The 24,721-nt window shown below is 62.9% G+C and overlaps 1 protein-coding gene across 19 annotated transcripts in view; it reads right to left on the bottom strand.

Annotated features, from left to right (window-relative positions):
- Positions 1–24,721, bottom strand: part of SHANK2 (SH3 and multiple ankyrin repeat domains 2) — a 490,708-nt gene that overhangs the window by 275,608 nt on the left and 190,379 nt on the right. For 2 of the 19 annotated variants that reach the window (XM_045486272.1, XM_045486271.1), the window contains exon 1: positions 3,530–4,372. The exons of the other annotated variants lie outside the window; for them this stretch is intronic. In XM_045486272.1, coding sequence (XP_045342228.1) covers positions 3,530–3,728 — 199 coding nt within the window. In that variant the 5' untranslated portion in view covers positions 3,729–4,372. Of the gene's footprint in view, positions 1–3,529; positions 4,373–24,721 lie in introns of those variants that run through there. 19 annotated transcript variants of the gene reach the window in all.

The following is a 24,721-nucleotide window of genomic DNA, read 5'->3' on the forward strand; positions in this document are numbered from 1 at the left end:
CGACTTCCATCAGGGCCAGCGCCCCGCTCCGTCTGCAGCCGAGACGCGTGTGACGGCCTCACGACGCAGCCGGGGCACTGAGACGGCCACAGGCACGTCCTCACCGCGACCCAAGCCTGGCCCCTGGTGTGGGCCGAACCGGGTCCCCCTGCGAGTCCGGTGTTGGAGTCCCGACCCTTTGCGCCCCAGACGGCATCTGGCGATGGGGTCTCCACGGAGGTGGGTACGGTAACACGGGGCCACGGGGTGGGCCCTGATCCCGTGTGACCGGCGTCCGTGTAACAAGAGGCGATTGGGGCACAGACACACACAGAGGGACGACCCCGTGAGGACGCGGGGGGAGGACGGCCGTCCACACGCAAGGAGAGAGGCCTCGGGGGGACCCGGCCCTGCCCACGCCTGGACCTCGGGCTCCGGCCACCAGGCCAGGGGGACAATAAATCCTGTTGGGTAAGCCCCCCGTCTCCGGGACTGCGTCACAGCCGCCCCAGGACACGCACACAGCCCTCCAAGCACTGTCCAAGGCGTCTGCTTCGGTTCCAAGCATGCTTCTTTGTCCACCCTTCAAACCAGACCCCGCAGTGTGAAGCAGGAAGAGGTGAGCCCACCTCACCCATCTTCCTACGACGTTCTAGACTGCAGGCGAGGCCCTTACTCTGCCGAGTTCAGCGTCCCAGAGACTCAGAACGAGGACACTGCCCACGGGGACCGTGGGTGCAGGCGTGCACGCTGCAACCACTCGGGCTTGCTCCGCGGGCTGGAGCCAGAAATAGAAAGTGTCCTTTCTAAGAAGACGCATGTAAAGAGAAGCAGCCCTCCAGGCTGTGGAGAAGTCAGATGCCGATGACCCCAGGAGCCGGGGACGCGGGCTTCCTTCGAGGTCCTGACACGTGGGCAGCTTCCCGCTCGCCATGGGGTTGGTGTACTTTGGGACGAAGCGGGCGAGCGAGTCCCCAAGTCTGTGCCGCCTGAGGCCAGGGCCGTCACTGCACACAGACTGGGGCTGCGCGTGCCCTCCCAGGGGAGCTGGGCTGGAGACGGGAGTCTCGGCGTCTCAGAGGACAAGAGTATTGCGAGCACAATTCGCCATCCGCGCTGCCCAAGGTCAGAGGCTGCGGTGAAGTACTTCATGGAAACTAAGGACAGGTGCACCCTTCATGGAGCCTGGGCCTGACGTCAACCCCTGCTCTCGGCGACGACCACACTGGGCAGCCGGGCTCACAGGGGACAGAGGTGGCGCTGGCTGGGCTCCACTGAGACAGCTGTGACCCAGTCACCCCTTCACCGCCTCGCCAGGATGCAGGACGGTCCGGGAAGGCAGGGACGGAGCCAACTCGGGAAAGACGCGTAAAAACGGCAGGAGGCTCAGGATGGGCACTGGGAATCCACGTCCAGAACAGCCGCTGAGCCTTTGGAAGGGACACGTCGGGAGGGCACATTCTTTCAACACGCGGCAGCGTGCGCTCATTCCGACCCGACCCCTGTCCGAGCAGGACGCGGCCGGGACCCCACTCTGAATTCCTCAAAGGAAACACACACGTGCCGGCCTGGCTGGGAGAGAGGCGGGCGACGGGACAGGCCGGCGGCGTCCTCCTCCGGGGACCCCCGTCTCTTAAGGGGCTCAGCCCACCGGGGAATCAGCAGGGCCTGACCCCACCTGCCAGAACATCCCCCACTTGGTGGTTTGCTGGTCGCGAGGGACAGCCTCATCGGTCACTCCCCCTGGGCAGACAGAGGCCAGAATGACTCCTGTGAGGACTGAGCGCTCATCCTTTAGGGTCTGAAAAATGCACCTGCCAGTGGGTGCCTTGGGGTGACCTGAGACCTGCCTGGCGAAGGGGTGGGGGGCCGAAGACCGCGCAAAGGGCTGATGACTGCACCACCCGCCCCAGAGGATGGTTACCTTTCGTGCACAGAGCCTGCCAGCTGAAGGACTGTGTCACAGCGAGAAAGCCAACCCCTCAAGCAGCTACAACAAGCAGAAAGCGTGACCCGGCCCTCGGCCTCCTGGACCAACTTCCCCTCCCCCCACCTCCCGCCCCCGAGGAGAGGCCAGGGCTCACGCTACCCATGGGGAGGGGACCCCCCCAGACGAGGAAACGCGTGCATTCCGTGACGTGAACTCCTGCCAGAGCCTCCAGCTTCCCCGGCGACGGAGTTGGGTCCATTTGTCTGACTGATGTGACTCTAAGATATTAATGCCCTTAATAGGAACTGGGGGAGGGGGCGGTCCTGCCGATGGCTGAGACAGACTCACGCGGGCAGAAAAATCCACGAAAAAACAGAAGACACACGGGATGAACCCCAACGAACGTCTCCACGCCGTGCGTGGATGACAAAACCCAAAGTACCACGAGACGAATCTGGGTTAATAATGTAAGAAAATGAGCCCGGACAAACGCCGTGTTTCAGACCAATTCCCAAGACAGGGGCTGAAGCCGGCTTTGCGAGTGGGGGCGTGGGCAGTGGTCGGAATTCCGAAGGACCGGTGCCCCGGGGAGGGGGGGGGGCGGTTAGGGGGTGGAGGGGCCGGGGTGTTTTGAAACACAGCCTGCCCCGGGGATCAGGTGGATATACTCAAACAGAATCACATAGGTAATGTCTGGGCGAGCATTCAAATGACAATCGTCTCACCTAATCACCAAGACTCGCATTAAATTAGTTTCCCGTGTAAGATAATTGGAAATTTTTTCCGTGTTTGTTTTATGGCTCGGGCTGGTAAGTACCTTCCTAATTCCTCCAAAGTAATGTCTTCATAAACCTGATTTCACAAGACAGGAGTTCTCTGTCTGAGAAACTCACTGGAGCCATCCGTGGAAATGTTTTTTTTTTTTTTTTTTTTTTTTTTTTTTTTGCGAAAAGGGTTAAAAATAACTCTTTTCCTGTCTGAAAATGATTAATATTCCACCCAACTGTTTCCTTCTTTCAGGCGATCTGCAAACTCTCAGTGGGCGGATATTTTCTTAGCCGTCTTACATGCATTTATTTATACATTTTCTTTCCACAATAGAAATTACACAAGGTGTGACAAAAAGCATATGCACTCTCGGAGTCTGCCACACTGCGCTTCCATCCACTCGGGGAAGCTGCGACCCAGAGATGGCCACGGAGAGCCCAGGAGTGGTTCCCAACGCGTCCGCCCTGTCGGCGCGGCCAGCATCGGGTCCCGACCCTCCTCGTGCCCAAGCAAGCGCCCCGGCAGCCGCCAGGGAGCGGACGGACTAGTCAAAACTTCCTTTGTTTTCCATAGGACTTAGTTTCCCACGCGGCACGTTCCGGAACGCGACGGTACCAGGGGCCGGGGACTTAGGAACCCAGGCAGACAAAACGGCACCTTCCGGGGGGGCTCGCGTTCCAGACCCACCGCCACAAAGCCCGGTCACGCGCCAGAAGCGATCGCTCCCTTACGTGATGAGAAGGGACCGGCAGCGGTTCCGGGAGGGACCGGAGTGCCCCCCGCCGCTGCCCCGGAGAGGCAGTGACAAACCGCTAGCGCCCAGGCACCGCGCTCCCGACAGCTCGCCCTTACCTTCCTTCTTGGTGAAGGCATTTAACAAAGACTTCATTTTCCCTCTGACTCTGGCAGCAGTCGGCTCATTATATAACCTTCTCAGACGGGAGGAAGGCAAGGGAGGCTGCCCGGCCCCTCGGCGGTGCGGCGGCGTGGACCCGGGGAGCGGCGGCGGCGGGCGTCTGGGCGCTGCGCGCTTCCGAGCACGGCGGGGCATGCGAGCCCCAGCGCGCTGGCGACAGAGCCCACCCCATATTCTGTCTGTCAGCTGGGAACCAACCGTGCGTAGCCTGGGGCTGCTCTCAAACCCTGCGGCCGCTGCTGGCGCCCGTCATGTGAGCAGCTCTACTCTGCTTTTGTGATCAGTGCCTCTGGGAGGAGGGCGGAACGAGGCGGGCATCCTCCGCCGGCGGGGCGGCCGGGAAACACCGGAGGCAGCCGCGAGCCCCCGGGCCCCCGGCTCCCCGAGCAGACTCAGGCTGCGGCTCGGGCCACGGCTGCTCCGACGCGCCGGGCGCTAAAAATAACGCGCTGTGCTCCTCCGGGTTTATTTTTAAAGAGAAAGCCAAGTTGCCCGGAACGCTGATTGTTTGTCCGCCAGCAGACGCGGTGAGCGAGGCAAGAAGACGGAACGCCCCGGTGCCAGATGAGCCCCGCGCCAGACCCACGTTTAACCGGGCAGCCCTCGCCGGCCTTCTGGAATCTCTGAACGTGACCCAGATTTCTGTCGGAAGGAATCAGACACAAGCACCTATCGCTTCTCCCGGCTCACCCCACCGTGGCGATTACCCTGGAGGAAACAGGATTTCCTCCCCCCCCCCCCCCGCTTTTCGTTCTTTTTAAGGAGAAAGAACACAAACCAACTACCCCCACCACCACCCTCCCCCCCCCCCCCGCCCCGCCCCGCCCCGGCTCGCCCTGATTCCAGGCAGCTGATCAAATGACTGTGTCTTCAAAGTCCCTTTACACGTGTGCTGAGCATTTCCACCCCGGGAGGAGTCCGGGAGGCTCCGGGAGAGGAAGCCCTATCTGAGGACCGCTCGGAGGAGGGGCAGCGTGTGCGTGAGCTCCGCCGAGGCAGGGGCGCTGGGGTTGTTTCTGGGCGAGGAGAGAGGGCTTCCTGAAACACGAAATGCAGCATCCGGGGAGCCGGTTCTGTCGCCCGATGCACCTGCTGCTCGGCTGTAATTAAGCGTGCGTTCCCTCGGTTGCTAAGAGAGCTGCTTCCGAAATTAAAAAGGCAGGGAGCGCGAGAGGAGACGGGATGAGGAAAAAGCAACGGGGACATGTAAGTCGAATCCCACGTGCTCGACATACTTCGGGCCGACAAAAATGGCAGCTCCAGAAGCCGCGGGCGTCTGTCTGTCTGTCTGTCTGTCTGCCGCGGAAGACAGCCCGGGGGGTCGGACGCCTCGCCCAGCGGCCTCTCCGTGCCGTGGGGAAGGGCTGCCAGGGACGCGCTCCGTGACGGCCCTGTAGTAGCTGCTCACTTAGGCACTGTCTCCCACCTCAGGCCCACAGCGCCCCAAGTCACACAGCTCACCAGCCGCGCCCCAGCTCGGCCCCGGGCGACCCCCTCACCCCACCGCGCTGGGTCTCGAATCCAACGACGGAGCGCAAGCCATTTCTGAGGCGAGCCGCTGGCACGTTTTATCATCAGAGACCCCACGGGCTTTGTCTCGTGATCCACATCCTTGACGGGGTGGGGGTGTGGGTAGGGGCACAGGCAGAGCTCGGTGTCCTTGGACACGTGGGGCGAGGCTGAGCGGCTGCCAGAAGCATCTCTCCCCACCTCCCCCCCACCCCGCCATGCAGAGTGTCACCGAGGACACAGCAGCTCCCACTTGGGGAGACCGTGTGGCGCCCCCCCGGGTGGGTGTGGTAGGGTCTGCAAGGTGGCGGAGTCCGGTTCCCGGGGCGGGGTGCCACCTGGCTGGGACCCACGGAGACAGCACAGCCAAGGGAGCTCCTTCCTCTGCAGAGGCCGGGCCCTGCCACGTGAGCCCGGAGAGCTCGCCAAAGCGCAGGGAACCCTCTGGGAGAGTGGGAGGCTCGGCGCTGCTCAACCCGCCTCCACGTGTCTCTGGTCGATACCCTCCCAGAAGCACGGAGCCGCATCCCAAGTTCCCTCGCCAACCCCCGCTGCCGGCCGCGGAGTGGAGGGGCGTGCGCTCCGGGGTGGCACCTCGCCGAAGACGGGTGCTGCCTCCGAAACTTCGTCTGTGTCCCTGCCGTTGACCTTGGGGGAAGGGCGTGGGCAAGAGGCGGCTTCCCGGGCGCCACTGCAAAAGCCCCGCGCGTTGTCTAACTCGAGAAAGCAGAGGGAACGGGACGGAGCCCTCTTCCCTGGCTGGGGAGCAGAACGGGGTCCTGACATGGGGCCCGGCCGGGAAACGGGGCCTCCCCGGTCCTCCTCACGGGGCACCTGCCCATAAGCGGGAGACGGTGGGGCCCTGGGGCTGGGCCCTGGGCAGGGAGCCTGGCGGAGACAAGGCTCGGAGACCCACGAGCAGGACGCAGAGGCTGCGGCCTGGTGCAGAGGGGCGGCTGGGCTCTCCACGCCATCCCTACCCGTCCCTACCCATCCCATCCCCGCCAGCGTCGGTGAACCGTGGGCTCTGTGCAGGCCACGGACGGACGCAGCGGCGAACAAACAGGAAAGATCGCTAGTCTCCCTCTCGGCTGCCCAGGGGGCCGGCGCGGGGACGGGACCAGACTCTGGGTATGACAGGATCGGGGGCACTGTGGGAAACACCCCTCAGCTACGGGATGCCTTTCGACAACCTCACACGCGTTTAATACGCTGCTGGGAATCTGAATGAAACTGTGACAGAAACTGGGAACCGGGGGTCTGTCACACTCACGTGCAGGCCCGCTGCGTCCCTAGCCTGCAGCGGGGCTCTGCCCCCCAGAAACCCCCCCCCCAGCTGGACCCACCTCCTCACCACTGGCAGGCACGCCCTCCTTGAATACTTCCAGTGACAGGGAGCTCACTACCTGAGTGTAGTGGTTTTTGCTCCGAGACACAGGCTGCGTCATCGTCACCACGAGGCGAAGGCCGGCCCCGGGCCCACGTGTGCGGATCTCCCTTCGCTTCGCCAGAAAACAGGCTTGCGTCTGCCACATGCTGATCGGAAGGGACAAAGCATAGATTCTGCCCTGACAAACGCAAAGCCATCTGTAGTGGCATTTTTCATTCTGTGCTCTGGAACAGGCTTTTCTGTGCAAACGTTTACTGGAGATCGACGGGCCGCGGCAATCTGGTACCGCGGCGCGTATCTATCTGCACCCGCCACGCACACGTGCACCTGAAGCCCGCCTGCCCGGCTGGCCGGGACGGGACGAGATCTGCAGGAATCACGTCCAGCGGAGTGTTTCGGCCCCCGCCCCGCGGAGCAGTCCTGCCGCCGGCCACGTGCTCGTCCACGGCAACCTGCTCTCCGGGAGGGACAGACGTCACGCCCTTCCCGCTCAAGCCACGAGGCCTGGACACCCAGCGGTGACGCCAGCTTCTCTGGAAAGCTGGGGCAGCTGAGGCGGAGCGGGGCAGGCACGCTGAGGGTCGGCTCGGGGCCCAGCAATCCGCTAACACGGTCCTCCCCTCCTAGACGAGCAGACCGAGGACAACTGGGCTGAAGGTCCAACGTAAGAACTAAGACAAAGACGCAGGCCGGGATTTGAACCCCCACTTCTCCCCGAGGCTCCCGGGGAGCCCGTGGTGCGGCTCAGACATCTGGAACCTTCTTGTGGAGTCCCCGGCAGGCTCCCCGACACCGGCGGCAAGGCTCCCTGGATGAGAGGAGCGAGGCCCACGGGGGTCCGACTTCGCTGCCCCCACAGCCGTAGGTCTGTGGATGGCAGAGCCTGGGGGTCCTCCAGGGAGGACTGAGAGTGAGCACCGCGGGTTGCGCCGGCCGCGTTGCTGTTCACCGAGTGCAGGAGACGTGACAACACAAGCTGCTGGGGCCCAGCTGGGCTGGGGTGACACGGCGGGTGGCAGGATGCCACGTGGTGGCTCTGTCCACCTGCTCGCCCGCCCACCCCAGAGGGCAAGCAAGAATCCTCTGAGTCGGGGACACTCGACGTCCGGGGACAGATGAGAAGGTCAGACGGGGGGGGGGGTCCCTCGAACCGGACAGCTCCCAGGAGGGCAGAGCATCCCCCCAAAGTGAACCCCAACTGTCACCCCCCGGCCGGGCCCTTCAGCCACCAGCCTGTCCCCCCCACCCCACCCCGACCGCCAGCCCAACCCCGGTGCTGGCCCCTTGGTAAGAAACCCAAGACCATAAATACACAAACACACAATAAAAATACCCCAGGCCGTTCCCTCCAGCCTCCAGCCCCGCGCGGCCGACCAATCCGCCTCGAGCTCGGATCCCCCCGCCCAAACCCTCCGTTCAAAGCCCCGTATTTGCCACGTCTTTTGACAACGGCCTGACAACAGGCTGAAAATAATTTCATTTCTCGTGTAAAAAAAGGCTCTTCGCACATCAGAACATTTCAAGGCGCTCTGAAGTTCTGGCAGGGAGGACGCGCCAGGTGTGATAAACGCGCCTTGCGAGGCGTCTGCTGTGCGGGTGCCACAGGGTCTTGGCAACGGGGCCCGTCCGGTGCCCACGACGCCCGGCGCACCCGTCCCCCAGCCGGGGTCTGGTGCCAGGCGCAGGGGAGGAGCCAGACGCGGGACCCCAGCCGCCCGATTGGGGGCCCGGCTCTGCGTCTTCCTCCCTCGGCGGCCGTGGGCTGCCCGGGCGCCCCGGGCTCAGTTTCCCCATCCGTAGGTGGGGACAGCCCACCTCGTTCCCGGCGTTGGCCGTGAGCCGCTGAGCTCCCGTGTGACCTTCCAGGGGCGAGGTCCAGCCCGAGGACCACCCCTCACCCTCCCTGAAATGGGCTGTGAACGGTGCCACCTCCCAGGAGGGTCGCGAGGACCCAGCCACTCACCATCCATTACGGTGCGTGCACCACAGGGTCGGCAGGGGTCACTGAGTAAAGGCATTTAACTCAAAATCTGCCAGCAGACGACAGAGCCACCTCCCCGCCCCAACCCCGCCCCTTGTCTGTGATGAGCCCCCATCCGGCCACGGAGAGACCCCTCCTCAGGGCTCCCGCAGCGGAAGTGCGCCCTCAGGCGATTCCTGGCTCCAGGGCACCTCAAGGCCCCCACACGCAGGTTGGATGCCCGGCTCCCCCCTCGCCCTGCACACCGGAGGTGACCCCCATAGCTCTGGATGTGAATGAACAGATGGATGGATGAATGAACCAAGGAAAGCGAGGTACGAGTCCCGGCTTTTGCTCCGCGTGTCCCGAGGCGCCTCACCAGGTACACCGGGCTGGTCTCCCTGGGCCTGAAGCCACCTCACTTCTCTGTCCCTTCTTGCCACCCACCGCCCCCCCCCCCCGCCTCCTCAGAGGCCCCCGGGCACCAGGGGGAGGTCTGCCCTGCAGGGCTCTGGGGCCGCGTTCGCCCACACCCCACGGACAGGTGCACTGGACATCGCTCAGGCCGGTGCCCTCGAGGCCCTTCTGTGTCTGCACAGCCCCCACCCCGAGTCTTGCCTGCCTGGTGGGCTGTGGGGAGCCGTGGGCCACTCCCTCCACTTTCCCTGCTGCCGGGACTCAAGGCAAGCAGACGTGGGGCACAGCGCTCTGATTCCGGAGGAAGGAGCCGGTGGGTGTGGACGAGCATCCCGCCAGGGACGTGCCAACTCCCTGGGCAACCAGGGGCGGCTGGATGCCAGGCCTGGCTCTCCAGCCTCCTTGGGGAGCTGTGACCCTCCTTTCCTGCATCAACGGGTCACACTGGACCCTTGCTGGCCACAGAGATCCCGGCCGACAGAGCCGATGAGGCTGGGGCTCGGCCATGATTTCTCCAAGACCCTGAGATTCCAGATGGAGGCTGTTTCCCTTCTCTTTCCAAGTGGCCTGGCCTCGCCTCCTATTTGTGGGGAGAAGGGAGAAGGGAGCGCAGGCTGGCGTGGAACTGGGCTGGGGAAACAGAGGGAAGACTGAGTCTATTGCTTCTTAATACAAACGCCTGGAGGTGACTCTGTCCTCTCCTCACAGAGGGGGCCCCTGGGGAGCTGAGAGGAAGACACAAAACCCCAGAGGGTCTCAGCGGCCCACCAGCCACACCCTCTATTTTGTCTCACAGAAGCAAAAACCAAGTGCCAAGAGCAAGGCTGTGCGGCCAAGCCGGGGGCAGGGAGGCAGCGGGCCCGGGCAGGTGTGGGCGGGAGCCGGACCTTCCCGCCTACCCGCCCCCCCCAACCTCACCCCGAACAGCGGCCCTTGCTTCCTCCACGCACAGCTTCAGCTAACTGCGGCTTAAATATTAGTAGGCAACCTTCCTCCAGCTCACAATAATTGTTAAATGAATCACGCTTTTATAAATAACGCGAGATATAAAAAGGCATCTCGGCAACAATGCGGGGTTATCTTTGAAAGAAGATGTAGGTGCCTACAGCGTTTGTAGCGTTCGCGGCAGCCAGGGCCATTGAGGGAGGCTTTGCTCCTGAAGGATCCGTCGAGGCCCAAGGATACTCGGGGCAGAGGGCATCCGACTTGGGATCCTCCGATGCCCGCGGGGTCTGGATCTCTTCCGGGGACGGGTCAGGCTCCGTGCCGGTGGTGGCTGGGGTCAGGAACTCTGCGGGTTCCGTGACACCGTGACTCGGGATTTAGGTCCAAGACCAAGGTCGCAGGGGGGCGGGGGACAGAGCTCAGGAGGGTTGAACTGGGGCTGGCCACGGAGAGCGAGGGTCCCCGAGGCGCACCGTGGAAGGATCGTGGCTCCGAACGGCACCTCCTACCCTTTCCTGCACGTAGCTCAGCCTCTGCCAGAGTCCCACAGACCCCACGTGCCAGCTCTGACCGGGAGGCGTGGGGGCAAGGGCAGGGCCGGGGCTTAACGGAAGCACGAGCCACTTCCCGGGTAGCCCGTCTGACAGCTGGGTGACAGGATGCCTGGCCTCTCATGGGGGAAACTGAGGCTCAGAGCCGTGAGGCAAGTCGCCTGTGCTCGCCCCGCCCTGTCTGTTCAACAGAGTCACCCCCGGCCCCCACGGCCTGTCACAGGACACCTGTTCCCGGACACGGCGCAGCATCCCCTGTGCCCAGGATCCCCAGGCGAGCTCTCAGGACCCAGCCCACACCCGTGGCACCACACGACCCACTTTGTCCTCCGCAGGGCTTCCCGGGAGGGACCCCGGCACACACGTCTGAGTCCTTGGGGGCAGCGTGTGGTGGCTGCTGTGTGACCAGGTGGATGAGTGTGGGAGGGAGCAGGGGGCAGGCACCGGCCCACCACAGATGCCGCCCTGCCCCCATCACTAAGACCCAGCCCTGATCCCCAAGAATGACTCCTAGAGCCCCCCGGGAGTGGCAGGACGCCCAAAGACTCTGGTGCAAATCTCCAAGTCTGCAGGGAAAATGCCAATCACCAACGGCACCAGTTACAAACACCAACGTCACCAGTGTCACTGGGCTGGGCCACCCCCTTTCTGCAGGAGCTGACCCGGAATGGCCCTTTTTTCGTCATGTGTTACCAAGCGATGGCACCTGAGGAGAGTCCTGCCTGGGTCAGCCTCTGATTCGGGGTGGGACTCAGTTTCCCCATCTGTAAAGTGGGGAGGCCGGCCCCCACCTCGCTGGGCTCGTGAGATGTCTGCGAGGGCCCCACAGGGGTGGGCTGCCTGCCGACTTCCCTCCCCTACGGGGGGGGGGGGCCACAACGGTGGAGAACGGGCTCCCCGAGACTCGGGGAGGAGCTCTGCTCGGATTCCCACTGTGGAGTCAGGTGCCCCGAGTTCCCGAGGCCATAGACAACTCCTGGCTGCAGCAGACCGCGCTCCACGGATGGCCTGCTGCCCACGTGGGGCCCACGGGAAGCCTGGCTCTTCGTCCTTGAGGGGGAGGGTCGGGAAACACACCTGCCTCCTGGAGTACCACCAGGGGCAGCAAGCCTTGGGTTTGGGGGGCCAGGACGGTGCCCCGCACCTGCCCCCCGCCGCCTGTGACCTCAGGCGCATCGCCATGCCTCCCCGAAGGCGAGCACCCACCCCGAAGAGAGTTAGAGCCGACAGGGCCCAGTGTCCACGGCCGTTCACGGGCACAGAGGAAGGGACCTCCCACTGGATAACCCAGTGGGCGTGAGCTGCGGGGGAACCCAGGGACTGGACGCTCCCATGCTGCTCGCTGGGCGGCTTCCCCGTGAGTCACCAGGGCGGTGCTGTCTGCAGGGCCCTGCCCGCATCACACCCGACTGCTCTGTACGGTAGGGACCGGACTGCAGGCGCCAGGCCCACACAGAGAGCCGATGCAGCCCCAGAACGCCCACATGCCTCAGGACGTGCTGGAGAGCCAGCCGCGCACAGCGGCCCCCCACACAGAGCGATCTGATTAAAGCCAGCTCCCGAGATGGTCAGAGAGCGGCCAGAGTGACCATGCGCTATGGACTGAGTGTCTGTGTTCCCGCCAAATCCCCTATGGTGAAGCCCCTAGCCCCCAGGGAGAGGGCGCTGGGAGACAGGCCTTCGGGCCGTGAGGGTAGAGCTGACGTGAGGCCTCCAAGCCCCCACGGGGCCACGGGGAGATGAGTTCTCTCCGCCGTGTGGGGACGCCGCGAGAAGGGGGCCGTCTGCGAACCGGGAAGAGTCCTTACGAGGCGCCGAATCAGCCAGCACCGTGATCTGGGACTCCCGGGCTCTAGAACCGGGAGAAAAAATGCCCGTTGTTTAAGCCGGCTGTGGCCCCCCGTCACAGCAGCCAGGACCGACAAGGGTACCACGCAGGCAGACCACGTCGCTGTGCCCTTGCAGGCCCCCAGGGGGCCGGGGGACATCACTGCGGCTTTCCCCGCCCACCCCTCCCGATGCCCGGAACACAACTCTGGCCCTTGCCTCGCCGCGCCGCGCCCTCCGCCGGACAGGGTTACCTGCCCTTCCCACCCTGGCTCCATCCAGCTCCGGCCCCTCACTCTCAAGGTCACCTTGCCAGAGGCTGAGTGTGTCTCGTTCGCCCTTCATCACCAGAACCGAGGTCGCAGCCTCACAAGTATGCTTCCTGTCTGCCTTCAACAGGGAAGGCACCGTTCTACCTCCCGTCCGGGACTTGGGGGTTGAGTGGTTCACTCCGCCTCACTGCGTGGAACGTCTGCTTCTAGAACCCTTCCCACCCCGAATACCCGCTCTGCACAACTGGGCCTTTCTGGAAGTCACGGGGCAGGAGAGGGGGCTGCACACACCTTTCTATCTTCACGCTACGACACAAGACCCGACACAAGGTGGGGGCTTATAAATACACATTCTGGTTATTTTTGATCCGTGACCAGCCACTTTGACACCTGGGTCGTCTGTGGGTCTGCTCCTGTTAATTTCTCTGATCGCACATCACATTTTCCCGCGTCTTTGCGTGTCTAGGAATTTTTGATTCTGTGTCAGCCATTATCTCTAACGTGTTTTAGAGATTCCGGATTCTGTTCCTTTTCTCTGAAGGGTGTCGGGTCTTTCTAGCAGGGAACACAATACTGGCAGAGCACTCCATCCTGGGAAGACGTGGCTTTGAGTTTTGGGGGGAAGCATCTCTGTTGGTTTGGTCCTGGGATGAGATCCTGACATCATGGGCCCTTCCAGGTCTCAGGCAGAAAACCCAAAGGATTTGCCAAGTTCTTCAAATGAGGCAGGACGCAGCGCTCTGTCTCCCTCGTGCGGGAACTACTGAAGTCTCCCCCTCAGGTCTCTGAGACTTAAACCGCTGTGTTCCACTAGGACCCTTGGACTCTCATCCTGCACGTGCTAGTTCAGAAATCAGTCCAGGATTCGATGAGAGTTTATGTGCAGATTTGGGGCTCTTGCCTTTCTAGGAGTCCTCCCCTCTATTTCCAGCCACTCAGGCAGGTCTGACCTTGACCTCTAACCACTGCATCCTCAAGTCACTTTCTGTCAGGGGGATCCTTCATTAATATGCCTCTCGTCTGACAGACTCCCCTTTTGTTGAGGGCCCCACGTTCTGTCTGCTTTTGGTTTCCTGCCAAAGCCCACGAATGGTTGTTGCTACTTTTGTTCTGTCCAGAGTTTGTCACTGTTATCGGGAGAAGAGTACATCTGACATGAGCTGCTCTGCCATGGTTGGAAGGCAGGAGTCATGGGCTCATAAACGTAAGTGAAACAAAGAGGTGCTCCCCCCGCGGGCACACGTGCACACATATGCAGTGAGTGTTCGATCTGCACGTCTGGAGGCAGGGGGTGTGCCCGGCGGGGAGACGGTGAGTGTGTCAGAGCAGAGAGAGGCCCAGGGTGAGGAGGCCAGGGGGCCTTGACCACCGACCACATCAGCAGAGGGGCCCGGGGCAAACAACAGTTCCCGAAACTATGCCTGTCCCTGCAGCCCAGCTGGGAGGGATCGTAGGCACCGAGACAAGTTCATTTCAACACAAGAACCTGACTTTTGTGACTTCTGGGCACATCCAGGCGGCTGGAGGTGCGGGCAGGTGCACAGGCGGGTCCCCACCTTGGAGATCAAGGTGTTACCTGATCAGAACTTGCACAGGTGCCAGGATGCCCTGGAAAGTGAGCGCTTGAAACAATGCTGAGCGAGCGGCGGGTCGGTCCCCACCTGGTGCGTCGCCTCGTTAGCGGATCCTGCTGCCGATTTGTATTTTAGGAACTAATTAAGCCTTGGTGACCGATCTAACCTTCAAATGAATTCCTTCCAGGGCTGAGCTGGCAGCCCAGTTCCTATCAGGCAGCAGCATCAGGAAAACCCCAAATCCAGGAAAAGCCAACCCCGAAGGGCAGGGGAGCAGGGAGGAGGGGACTGCAGACCTTGGGCGGGCCGGCCAGCAGGTGAACCGACACGGAACCCAAGCCGGGGAGGGCACAGACTCCCAGCTGCCTCCCAACCTGAGTGGTGGTGTGAGCGACCCGGGACAAACGGAGGGGCCCCCGGGACAGAGGCTGTGGCTGTTGGTCTGACCCTAACCCCAGTGTGATGGCTCCTGGCGGCCGGGCCTGTGACACGTTTCCTTCTCTCTACAGCCCCGTGAGGTGGGTACATTCGCACCCATCTCACAGACACAGAGGCTGAGACTCACAGGGGTCTCGGAGCCTGCTCCCCAACGCCTGTCACTCCGGGGCAGTCCTGGCCTCACCTTCCCCTCAGCAGCACAGCCGGCCAGGGGTGCCCCGACCCGTGGGCAGAGGGTGGGCGGCTCACCTGGGAGCCCAGCACACGGCACAGCTGGGGGGCAGGGGAGGCGTCGAATGAACAGGCTGATGGCGCTGTGTGTGTCTCCCGATCCCGCGTCTGCTTGGCTGGGAGTCCCTGCCTTCCTGGACCTCATTTTCCCCATATGTCAAAGAGGGAACTGGTAGAAAGCCCATAGTGTTTCCCCCGGTGGAAAATCCGGGGGCCTCATCCACTCTGAGGGGCACCTTGTCTGAAAGGGGCAGAGGGTCCCCAGGGCTGGCTGGCAGGATTTCAGGGGCACTGATGTCACCCAGTACAAAAGTGGAGACCGAGGAAGTCCGCCCGTCCCTCCACGTTTCCTGCGGGTACAAGAGCACACGGGGACGGCCCTGCCTGTGGCCGGCTGGCCCACCAGAGCTCCTGGAGCCTCAGCCATTAGGCCCAGGGGCCCGAGCCAAGGCTGGGGTCCACACGGGGAGGCTGGAGCCTGCAGACGCGGGGCCTCCTGGGAGGACGGGACCACAGGGTCTCACCGGGGTCTCGCTCGGCCACCCGGGCACTGGGCGCTTCTGAGACTCAGGCCAGCCCACCGCGGGCTGTGTCCCTGGGGCCTGACGGCCACCCTGGCCTGCTCTGCTCTAGCTCGGGGTGCAGAAAATGGCATCTGGGAATAAGAGTACAAGGACCACAAGAGCACGTAGCACAGGAAGCGATGTCCCCTCCGAGGGCCCCGTCTCTCTCCTCCCCCACAGCACACTGGGTGCCACGCACGGGAGCCCCCGGGGCACAGGGCAGGGCAGGAAGTCGCCCAAGGTCGCTCGCCAGCCCAGGCAGGACGGGCTCTGCCCTTGGCCCATCACTGACCCGGCAGCTGACCACACGCCCGGAGCCCTGCAGAAGGGCCTGGAATCCCAGCCCTGCCCTGGGTACTGGCACCCCGCTCCTCCCCACTCCCACAGAGTCGGCGTCTGCACTGTCTCCCTCCTCCTCCGGGGCGTCCAGCCCCGGCACGATGCGGCTTCTCACACACTAGCCGGGTCGGGTGGGGTCTCAGCCACTGTCACATCCCGGGCAGCCATCCCCGACCCTGCTCTGTCCCCAACCATTCTCCCCTCGTGAGTGGCCCTCCTGTGTCCCCTGCACTCCTCCTGACATAGCACTGTCCCTGTGGCACGTAAGCACGGTCTGCGTGTCTCCCCCACTATGCTGGGGCCCCTACAGGATGGGGTGGGACCCATTCGCCTCTCTGCCCTCTGCTCTGCAGCCCGCCAGCGGGGAAACCACGGACGGGGGCAGCCGGGCCATCCACTAAGGCGTTCAGAGACGCCGCACCGGCGACCTCAAGGGCCTTGCGCCCTGCCGGTCCTGCTCAGTCTGTGCTGAGGTTTAGCTGTGCAACCTCGGACGGGCTGCATGACCTCTCTGAGCCTGTAAGTGAGGCTCTGGTGACGCCCTTTGCACACGGCTCTTTCGGGGGCCCCTTGGGCTCGAGACAGGCAGGCAGGCGGGGAGGGTGTGCAACCCAGCCAGGGCATGCTCTGGGGCGAGTGTGAGCCCCAGGCTCCACGTGCCTCGTGGACAGCTCTGCACACTTTGCTGGGCAGAGTCCAGGATTCAAAGGTGCACGGGCCACTGCTTTATAGAACCTGGCTCGCCTGGGCGCTGAGGGCTCACGTCACGCTCAGGGGAGAAGTCAGCCGCGCCTGAAAGCCAAAGGAGAAACCGATGGGAGGCTCGTGGGGAGAGCAGGCGGGGCTCCCACTGCCCAGCGGCCCACGAGATGGCCTGGGTCCCTCCCTGCGACCCCTACAAGAGCCTCCTCCTTCAGGCCCTGGCCTGGGAGCCAGCCCCCTGGCTGGAACGGGGGCACCGGACCAGAGGGTGGGACGAAGGCCCGAGGCTAACTGGCAGCCGGTCCAGGAGTCCGTGTTGGCAAGAAAGCAGGCACCACGGTCCACAGGGGATGCTTTCCAAGTGCACAGCAGGAGAGCGCCTGTCCCGCCGTGGGATGCCAGAAGCGTCCCCGCGGGCACAAGAGAGGTCACAGGTGGAGGGCCGGATTCCTCTGAAGTCTGTGACTCACTCCTAACCCCGCGGGACCAGATCTGGGCACGGAGCCTGCATCTGGGGTGGCAAGAGGAGAGGAGGGCCCCAGTGTCAAAGGGGGACGGGCACCACCCACTGAGTCACACGGTCACTCTGTCTCCCTCTGACCGAGCATCTATACAAAGTTCAGGAGAAGGCACAGAGCGGGGTGGGCACAGTCCCGGAACCTTCCCACCAGCCAGCGCGACCCTTTGCGGCACAGGCTCCCAGAGGCTGGCCAGGCTGGCGACCTTTCCCTGATGTCACGGTATGAACCAGAGGGCCAGGACTCACATCTGCACAGGTGGGCGTGTTTGGCGAGGGCGACCTGGGCTTCCGACGCGGTGCGCAGGCAGGGCTCGCCCTGTGCTCTCCCGGGAGCGAGGAGGCTGGAATGAGCCTTTAGGAGGCCTGAGGCTGCGGGGGCCTCGTAAAGGACGAGGGCCTCCCCGTCCCTGAGGACGGGGCCGTGGGGGCGCCGGGAAAGCGGGGCGTCTCAGGTCGGGGTTCTGATTAGGAGTCAGGGGAGGCGAGCACGGAAGGGTGAGGGGGGCCGTGGTGAGAAGGGGGGTGTCATGGACCGAACAGTGTCCCCTAAACTCATACGTGGATGAGCCCTCGATGCGACTGTCTCTGGAGACGGGGTCTTCAAAGAGGTGACTGAAATAACACGGGGTCACCAGGGTGGGTCCCAATCCCCTGTGACCGGGGTCCCTGTGAGAAGAGGGGATCGGGACACAGACACACACAGAGGACACGGGGAGAGGACGGCCGTCCACACACAGGGGGAGAGGTCCACGCCTGGACCTCGGGCTCCGGCCTCCAGGACCAGGGACAGTGACTTTCTGTGGTATTTGTTACGGCGGCTGGAGCAGATGAACACCGCGTGGTCTGTGACTCCCAAGCACAGCTCCGGACACCCTGTGTGTGGCCCCCTCGGATGGATGACCATCCCACGTTCATCCCCCTCCCCCCCGAGGCTCGAGAACCCTTCCCCAAAGCCCCCCCCCCGAGCCCGGCCGGGGAGGAGCCGCGGCTCGGGGCCTGGAGTCGGCCTGGGGAGCAGCCCGGGGCCACGGGCGCCTGCTGCCGGCCCTCACGCACGTCTCTGCACACAAAGAAAGAATCTTCCAGCACCATCGTCCCGATCGCCGGAGCTGCCTCCACGGCACCCGTTCAACTCACCAACACTCGTGTAACAAATATGCAGCGAACGTCCTACTTCCTAACTGGGTCAGCAGAGCACTGCCTTGAACAGCACTGGGGCCGTTCAGTCACCAGCACGCCGCTCGGTGCATCTCAGACGCCATCACGCAGTCTCGCATCCGGGGGACGGAAGGGTCTCTCCCCACACGCACGCGCAGCCTGGCCCCGTGGCCGACCTTCGAGGGCCACGTGCGTTCCCCCGACCTGGCCCAGTCACCCACTTCGCAGGATCCGGAGACGCCCCCCCCCTCCCCCAGTGGGAACCGGTGACACAGGACCAGGCCTGACACTGTGCCCTTTCAGGGCATCCCTGCTACTGTCACGGCTTTCTGAGCTCCCGCCCTGTGTCAGCGCATCGGCCGCCCCAGACTTTGCACACGTGGGCCTTTCTTCCTGGGAACCATCCCTCACATTCTATTCCCAGGAGCGGACCTGCCGGGTCGGAGTTCTGAACGTTCCCAGGGCTCTGGACACACGTTCTGCAAAGCGCTTTCCCCAAAGAGCAATACCAATTCACGCGACCAGGCAGCTGTGACCACATTTTGTCGGAAAAGGAAGAAAACTTCTTTTCTGGAGGGAGAAGAAAGAGACTGCTTTCCACCAGGGAACAGCACGCTCGCAAGGGCGCTCGCACCGCGAGTGGCGTATCCGAGGGGATGTGATTCCACCAGAGGCTCGTCCCGACCAGAAGGGCGTCTCCTCGCAGAGGCGGAGAACACGCTGTGGCACCATCGGCCCCCTCCTGACCCCCTGAGGCCGCGGGGGACCCCCACGCCGGGACGCAGGCCGTCCCCGGGGCTCTGGGGGAGCGTGGACGCATTGCGATCCCCATTGAGAGACACACACTCAGAGAAGCCCAGTGACGTGAATCAAACGATGGCCACAGTCATCGAACACACACCTCCTGTGACTGCAGAGACGGCGCACGTCCGGCAGCTGAAGACGGACGCGCGTGACGTGGCCTCGGCTGTGTCCCCGGCTCCCCACAGTCGGACCACGGGCCACGTGCAGTGAGGCAGGAAAGGCGGAGCGCCGCGGGTGGTCCCCGTCTCCCTGGGGAAGACGTGTGGCTAAGGGCAGCCCCGGTGCCTCGGGACATTTCATCGGGAACAACGCGAACGACAGCAGGACCTTGGCAAACGCACACCGGCTGGGGACGAGGCCCCGGCCCTGCTCCCGCGAGCCCGGTGAGAAGGGGGGCCTGTCTGGCCGCAGCACCAGCCCAACGAGGAGTGACGTTCCCCTCCCTCGAGACCAGAGGGGTTCAGTAACCCACCCCAGGCCACACAGCCCGGATGCAGGCCGAGCCCCCGGAGTCTGTGCCCTAATTTACGCCTGCACTCTCCCGTCCATGCAGAACCTGGCCCCAGTCGGTGCCACAAGCACTAAACAGGGTGATCCACACGCGGAGACTTTGTCGCAGCCCTTGGCACAGGGGAGGCGCCCAGCACGCCTGGTGCCATCTGGGGATTTATCTGTGTTCATACAGAAACACCCTGCCATCGGCCTGGTCCCCCTTCTCTGCTCTGAGGAGGGATGTGACCCAACAAGATACACTCCGCTTTACGGATAAGGGGTGCAGGCCTGCGCAGGAGGAAGGGCCCCCCGCCAGTGCAGGGTCCTGGAAAGCTCGTGGGGAGACGGAGGCACAGGCCTTTGCTTTAGGCCTCAGCCGTGCGATCCTGCCGAGTCGGGGCCCCCTGCGGGAGGCCGTCCCTCCGGCCGACCCGGGTGGCAACGTCCGTACCTCTGTCAGCACCGTTCTGACGACAGGGTCCCCCAAATGCAGCCCTGCCAGGCGGGCAAGAGAGTGATCCCAAGAAGCACAGGGTCCGTCCCGGAAGCTGCTGACCCGGAAGCTAAAGATGGGGTTGGCGGGGGGGGGGGGTGTCTGCGCTTGCCTTCTAGGCCATCCACCGACGAGGGGATTGCCCCCGCCCCACCGAAGTGCCCCGGAGAGGGGACCGGCCCCAAAGCCTGTCTGGGCGTCTCCGAGCACTTAGCAAGCCGCCAGCGGGGGCCGGTCTCACTCCCAAGCCCCAAATCCGCAGCCCTGGGTTCATAGACGGTGCCTCGATGCCACACAAACACACCGGCGGCCTTCGGTCGGCGAACCGACTCGGCTCTGCTAGGGGGCCCCCTCCCCCAAACCCCGAGAGCCAGCCCAGGGCCCACCAGAAGGAACGGGCAACGGGGCAAGGGTGGGGCAGCACTCGGGCGCTGTGCCCAGGGCCAGCCGGGGGCCCCAAGGCGGTCAGGCCGGGCAGCCTAGGGGGCCCGGCCGGCGTGGGGTACAGGTTCCTCACGGAGCTGGAAGCGGCCTGCAGGGCCCGGTGGGGGCGGCTGTACGTCCATTTTCAGCTGCCGAAAAGAGTTGAGGCCCTCGCTCTTCCCTTTCCAGCCCACGAACCAGAAGGAGGGCGACTCTCCCAGGACAGCCGTTTCTCCCCAAGGCTCTTAGCTACAGCAGGTATTATTACTATTTCCTAAAAAAGAAGCCAGAACCCTGGATTTCTGCATGAAATCTCCTGATTTTAAATGCCGACTGGTTGCTATTTTATCAAACTGTGTCTTCCAGGATGGGTAAGAGCATCTGCCTGTGAGCCGCCTGGAATTTGGGGGCTGGGGGTGTGAAAGGCAGTGGCTCCCTCTCTGAGCACCCCTACAGGGGAAAGTGGGTACCAGCAGCCCAGCCCCAGCCCCAGCCCCCACCGGGCCCAGCAGTCACATGGTGGCCCTAGCGATGCTTCAGTGCAGTGTTCCCAGAGTGAGTTTCACCTGACCCTGGAAGCAGATTATAGGGTCCAGTTTGGGAAATGCCAGATCATACAAAGTTGGGGGGGAGTGGGCTCCGTTACTGCAGGACTTATCAGGGCCTTTAATGTTCCAAAATGCATCCTGAGGGTCGAGAAGGTGATAAAACAAGCAGCATTTCCAGTGGGATTAGACCTGTGTTTGGCAGAGCAGCCACGGAACCCACTAGAACCCAGCGCCTGTGTGCGTGCCATCCGGGGGCACGGCCCCAAAAGGCGGAGAGAAGCGGGGCAGGGGTGCCCGCCGTCGTGACACAGGCCGCCTGCAGTGACACCTCGGGTCCCGTCTCAAGTTCCCCCAGGTGGGATCCCGACACAGCCACTCTGGAGACCACCAGCAAGACAAACAGCACGTGACTCTGGGCACGGGGGACCTGGCCCCACACGGACAACTCGGGGCTTCTGACCCGCAGACCCCGCTCGGGGGGTTAATGCCAGGTCCCAGGAGGCCCGAGCCGTGTGTGCGGGACCGCCAGCTCGCTGTCCCCACTGGGGCTGCAGGTGGAGGCCGCGAGGGGCCTGGGCTCGGGCACGCGGCCGCTAGAGCACGACCCCGGGTAAGCAACCACACCCCTGGGCGCGGTCCTCCTCCGTCAAGAGGGGACGCGCTCACCGCGGGAGGACGAAGGGCTGATACCCACGTTCGGATGTTCTCAGTACCCGTCTCTGCCACGCAGAGGGGCCACAGCACACGGCACACAAACAGAAAGGCCACGCCACATCCGTGGACAGTTGCCGCTGACCGAGTCTTGTGGCCGATGACGGGGTCTGTGTCCTCCCCGCCGTTATCTTTTTTTTTTTTTTTAAGAGATTATTTTTAATCGCGGTAAAATGCACAGAACATACAATTTGCTGTTGCAGCTCAACGCGCAGCTCGGGGACACGAGGCACGTTCACGCTGTTGTGCAGCCGTCACCACCATCCGTTTCCAGAACTTTCCGTCTTCCCAAATGGAATCTCTGTCCCCGTGAAGCACCAGCCCCCATCCTCTCCCCCAGCCTGGCGCCCACCGTCCACTCCCTGACTCCATGAATCTGATGACTCCGGGGACCTCATGTGAGTAGAATCACACAGTGTCACTCATGCCGTATGTCGCAAGTGTCTGCTTATGTCACTCAGCGTCATGTCCATGTTATAGCAGGTGTGAGCGTGTCCTCCCTTAGCTCCTTGGGTCTTCACGACTGCGTCAGGAGATCGAGACTCAGATGGCCAGATGGGCTCAGAGAAGTCAAGCGACGCACCCAAGGTCACACAGCCACCTGGGGCTTGACCCTGGAGATGTCTGCCTCTGAAGCCCGCATCCGAGGCACTCTCCAGCCCTGGTGGCCACAGAGGAGAAGATAGGAGCAGGGGTTTTCAATGTCCTTTCTGGATTAGCGGTCCCTGGATTAGTTTCTAGAGTGGCCATGACATCACCACACATCGGGCCTCTTTGAACAGCAGAAATGTATTCTCTCACCGCCTGGAGGCCAGAAAAGCAAAGGCGGGGACCAGCAGGGCCGTGCTCCCTCTGGGGGCTCTGGGGAAGGATCCTTCCTGCCTCTTCCGGTTTTGGGCGCCTCAATGTCCCTGGGGGGCCACAGCCTCTGCTGCTGTTTCCCCCTGGGTATCTGTGGGTCTCTGTGCCTGCAGCTACCTCCCTTCTCTGTAAAGACACAAGCTTTTGGATTTAGGGCCCATCGTAATCCAGCATGACCTAATTTTAGCTGAACTAATTAAATCTGCAAAGTCCTTATTTCCAAATAAGGTCATGTTTACAGGTTCGGAGTGGACGTGAATTTGTGTGTGGGGGTGGGGGGGGGGAGGTGAGAACGGCACTACTCAACCCAAGGGAAGGAGACATCTCAATATGAACAGTGGTGACCTCAGAGGGACGGGGGTTGGGGCAATTTTCACCTGCACACACATTAATCAATTGCTTGTGTGTAATTTCTATGAAGGTCGCGTATTACTTCTCTGTTAAGAAAAATCAAGTAAACGAGTAATACATTTTTGATGAAAGGCAAAATTATATAAAGTCCCAAAGGCACTTACTACCACCCCCAAGAACGTTGACATAAATCCCGGTGAGTCCACCCGAGAGAAGGTGCCCAGCTCGTGCCTCAAGAAGCCTTGGTGCCTTTTTACCGGGGAGACCACTGCTACCCAGCTGGGCTCCCGGCAGACATAAAGTAAGCTCAAGGCAGAGAACTGAGCGGCATGCAGGGGCCCCGGTCCAGTCTTGCACCCCAGCGGGCACACCCCTGGCTGGAGGGAGGGAGGCACAGACCCCACGGTCACGGCACAGGTATAGGCGAGCAAAGACCCTTCTGGGAAAGGAGCTTCGGAAGTGAGCCGAAGGATGGACCCCAAATGGTTCAGCCACATGCCGGTAACCACAGAAAGGTCAGGCTGGGAGCCTCCACGTTCCCGAGCGGAGGGCCCAGAGGAATGCCCTTGGCCGGGAGCAGGCGGGCGGGCAGCAAAGCTGTGGGACGCTGAGAGCCCCGGCCCCAGCCGGTCCGTCCTGAGAAGGGATGAGACCCCTACTTCCCGCACACAGTGTCCCGCCTCACTGCTTTGGGAGGGGACAGCGGCACACGCCCCTCAGCTTTGGTCTTTGCAGAACCGGCCCTAGATGTCGTAACGGTCTGGGCCTGGGCCCGCTGTCCCAGAAATCTGGACGCTCTTGGTGACCCGTTACACAGAAAGAAGGGCCATTTGGCCGGACGCTGTGGCCCCAGCTGTCTGCACAGCAGGCCTCTTTGCCACCAACCCCGTCATGAGTGGTAATGACAAGCGGCTTGCCCTGCTCAGTCCTTCTCCCTGATCCAAGCGGCTTGCACATCAAGAGCTCGGGGGGAGCCAGGCGGGTATTGGGAGCCCGTGGGACTGTGCCACGGCGGCTGAGGGGGGCACCAGTTTTCTGCATGCTGCCAGCGTGGGAGCGGGGAAAGCAGAGGGGTTCTCAGCAAGCCCCCTGTGGCCGTGGCCCACCCCGGTCACAGAGGATCGCAGGGCCCTCCCCGCCGGCCTCCACGCCCCCCCCGCTTGGCTCTTGTCCTCTCCACAATCCCAGCACCTCTGGACACCTCACCCTTCAGCCGGCCCCTCCTCCCCTCATCCAACTGCAGCCAGAGAGAGTCCCCGGAAATGCAGCTCCCAGGAGGGCATCTGCTGGAGCTCTTCTGTGTCTCCCTCTCTCTGGAGGGACCCGAAGGCCCCCCGCAGGCCCAGCCCCGCCCACCTGCCTGTGTTCCCCAGCCCCACGTTCAAAGGTCCTACCCGGTCCCCAGACCCGCCAGGACCATCGGAGGCCACCACGTACAGCCAGTCCCCAACGCCTCCAGCTGTAAACCATCCCCGACCCGCACGAGTGATGATGCCAATGAAGACGGTAACGTGCCCTGCTCTGGGGCGGGTCAGGCGCATTTCCAACGACCAGACACATACTGACCCTCGTGAGCACCTGTGAGATTGGGGGTGTACCTTACCACCCCGCGAGGCTGTCCCAGGTAGCAGAATTCTCCCATCACCTGCGTCCCCGCAGCACCCCTCTATGGACACGGGCTCAGTGGGCCTTCTGCCTGGTACCCCTGAGAGGCCCAGGTGGGGGCCTGGGGCCGGGGGGCTGCATCTGGAGCATCCCTGTGGCTCTGGTGGCTGGCAAAGTGCCTGGCCCTCAGAACACACAGCTGTGGGACTGACCGATAAAACCCTGAGTGTCCACATCCTGAGGGCTCTTCTTTCTGTCTTCCTGTAGGCCCCGCACACGTGCCACAGCGCTATACTGGCAGGATGAACAGAACATTCTGATCACCAGGAATATTCCAGTAGTTGAAAAGGTCTGGGAAATCATCTATTTGACGTCTCACTTGCGGATCAAATCAAAGGCTGGCCAGAAGATGTGACAGGGCTCCACTTATGCAGAAAGCAGGGA

Source organism: Leopardus geoffroyi, chromosome D1 (assembly GCF_018350155.1).
Source record: "Leopardus geoffroyi isolate Oge1 chromosome D1, O.geoffroyi_Oge1_pat1.0, whole genome shotgun sequence".
Lineage (NCBI taxonomy): Eukaryota > Metazoa > Chordata > Mammalia > Carnivora > Felidae > Leopardus > Leopardus geoffroyi.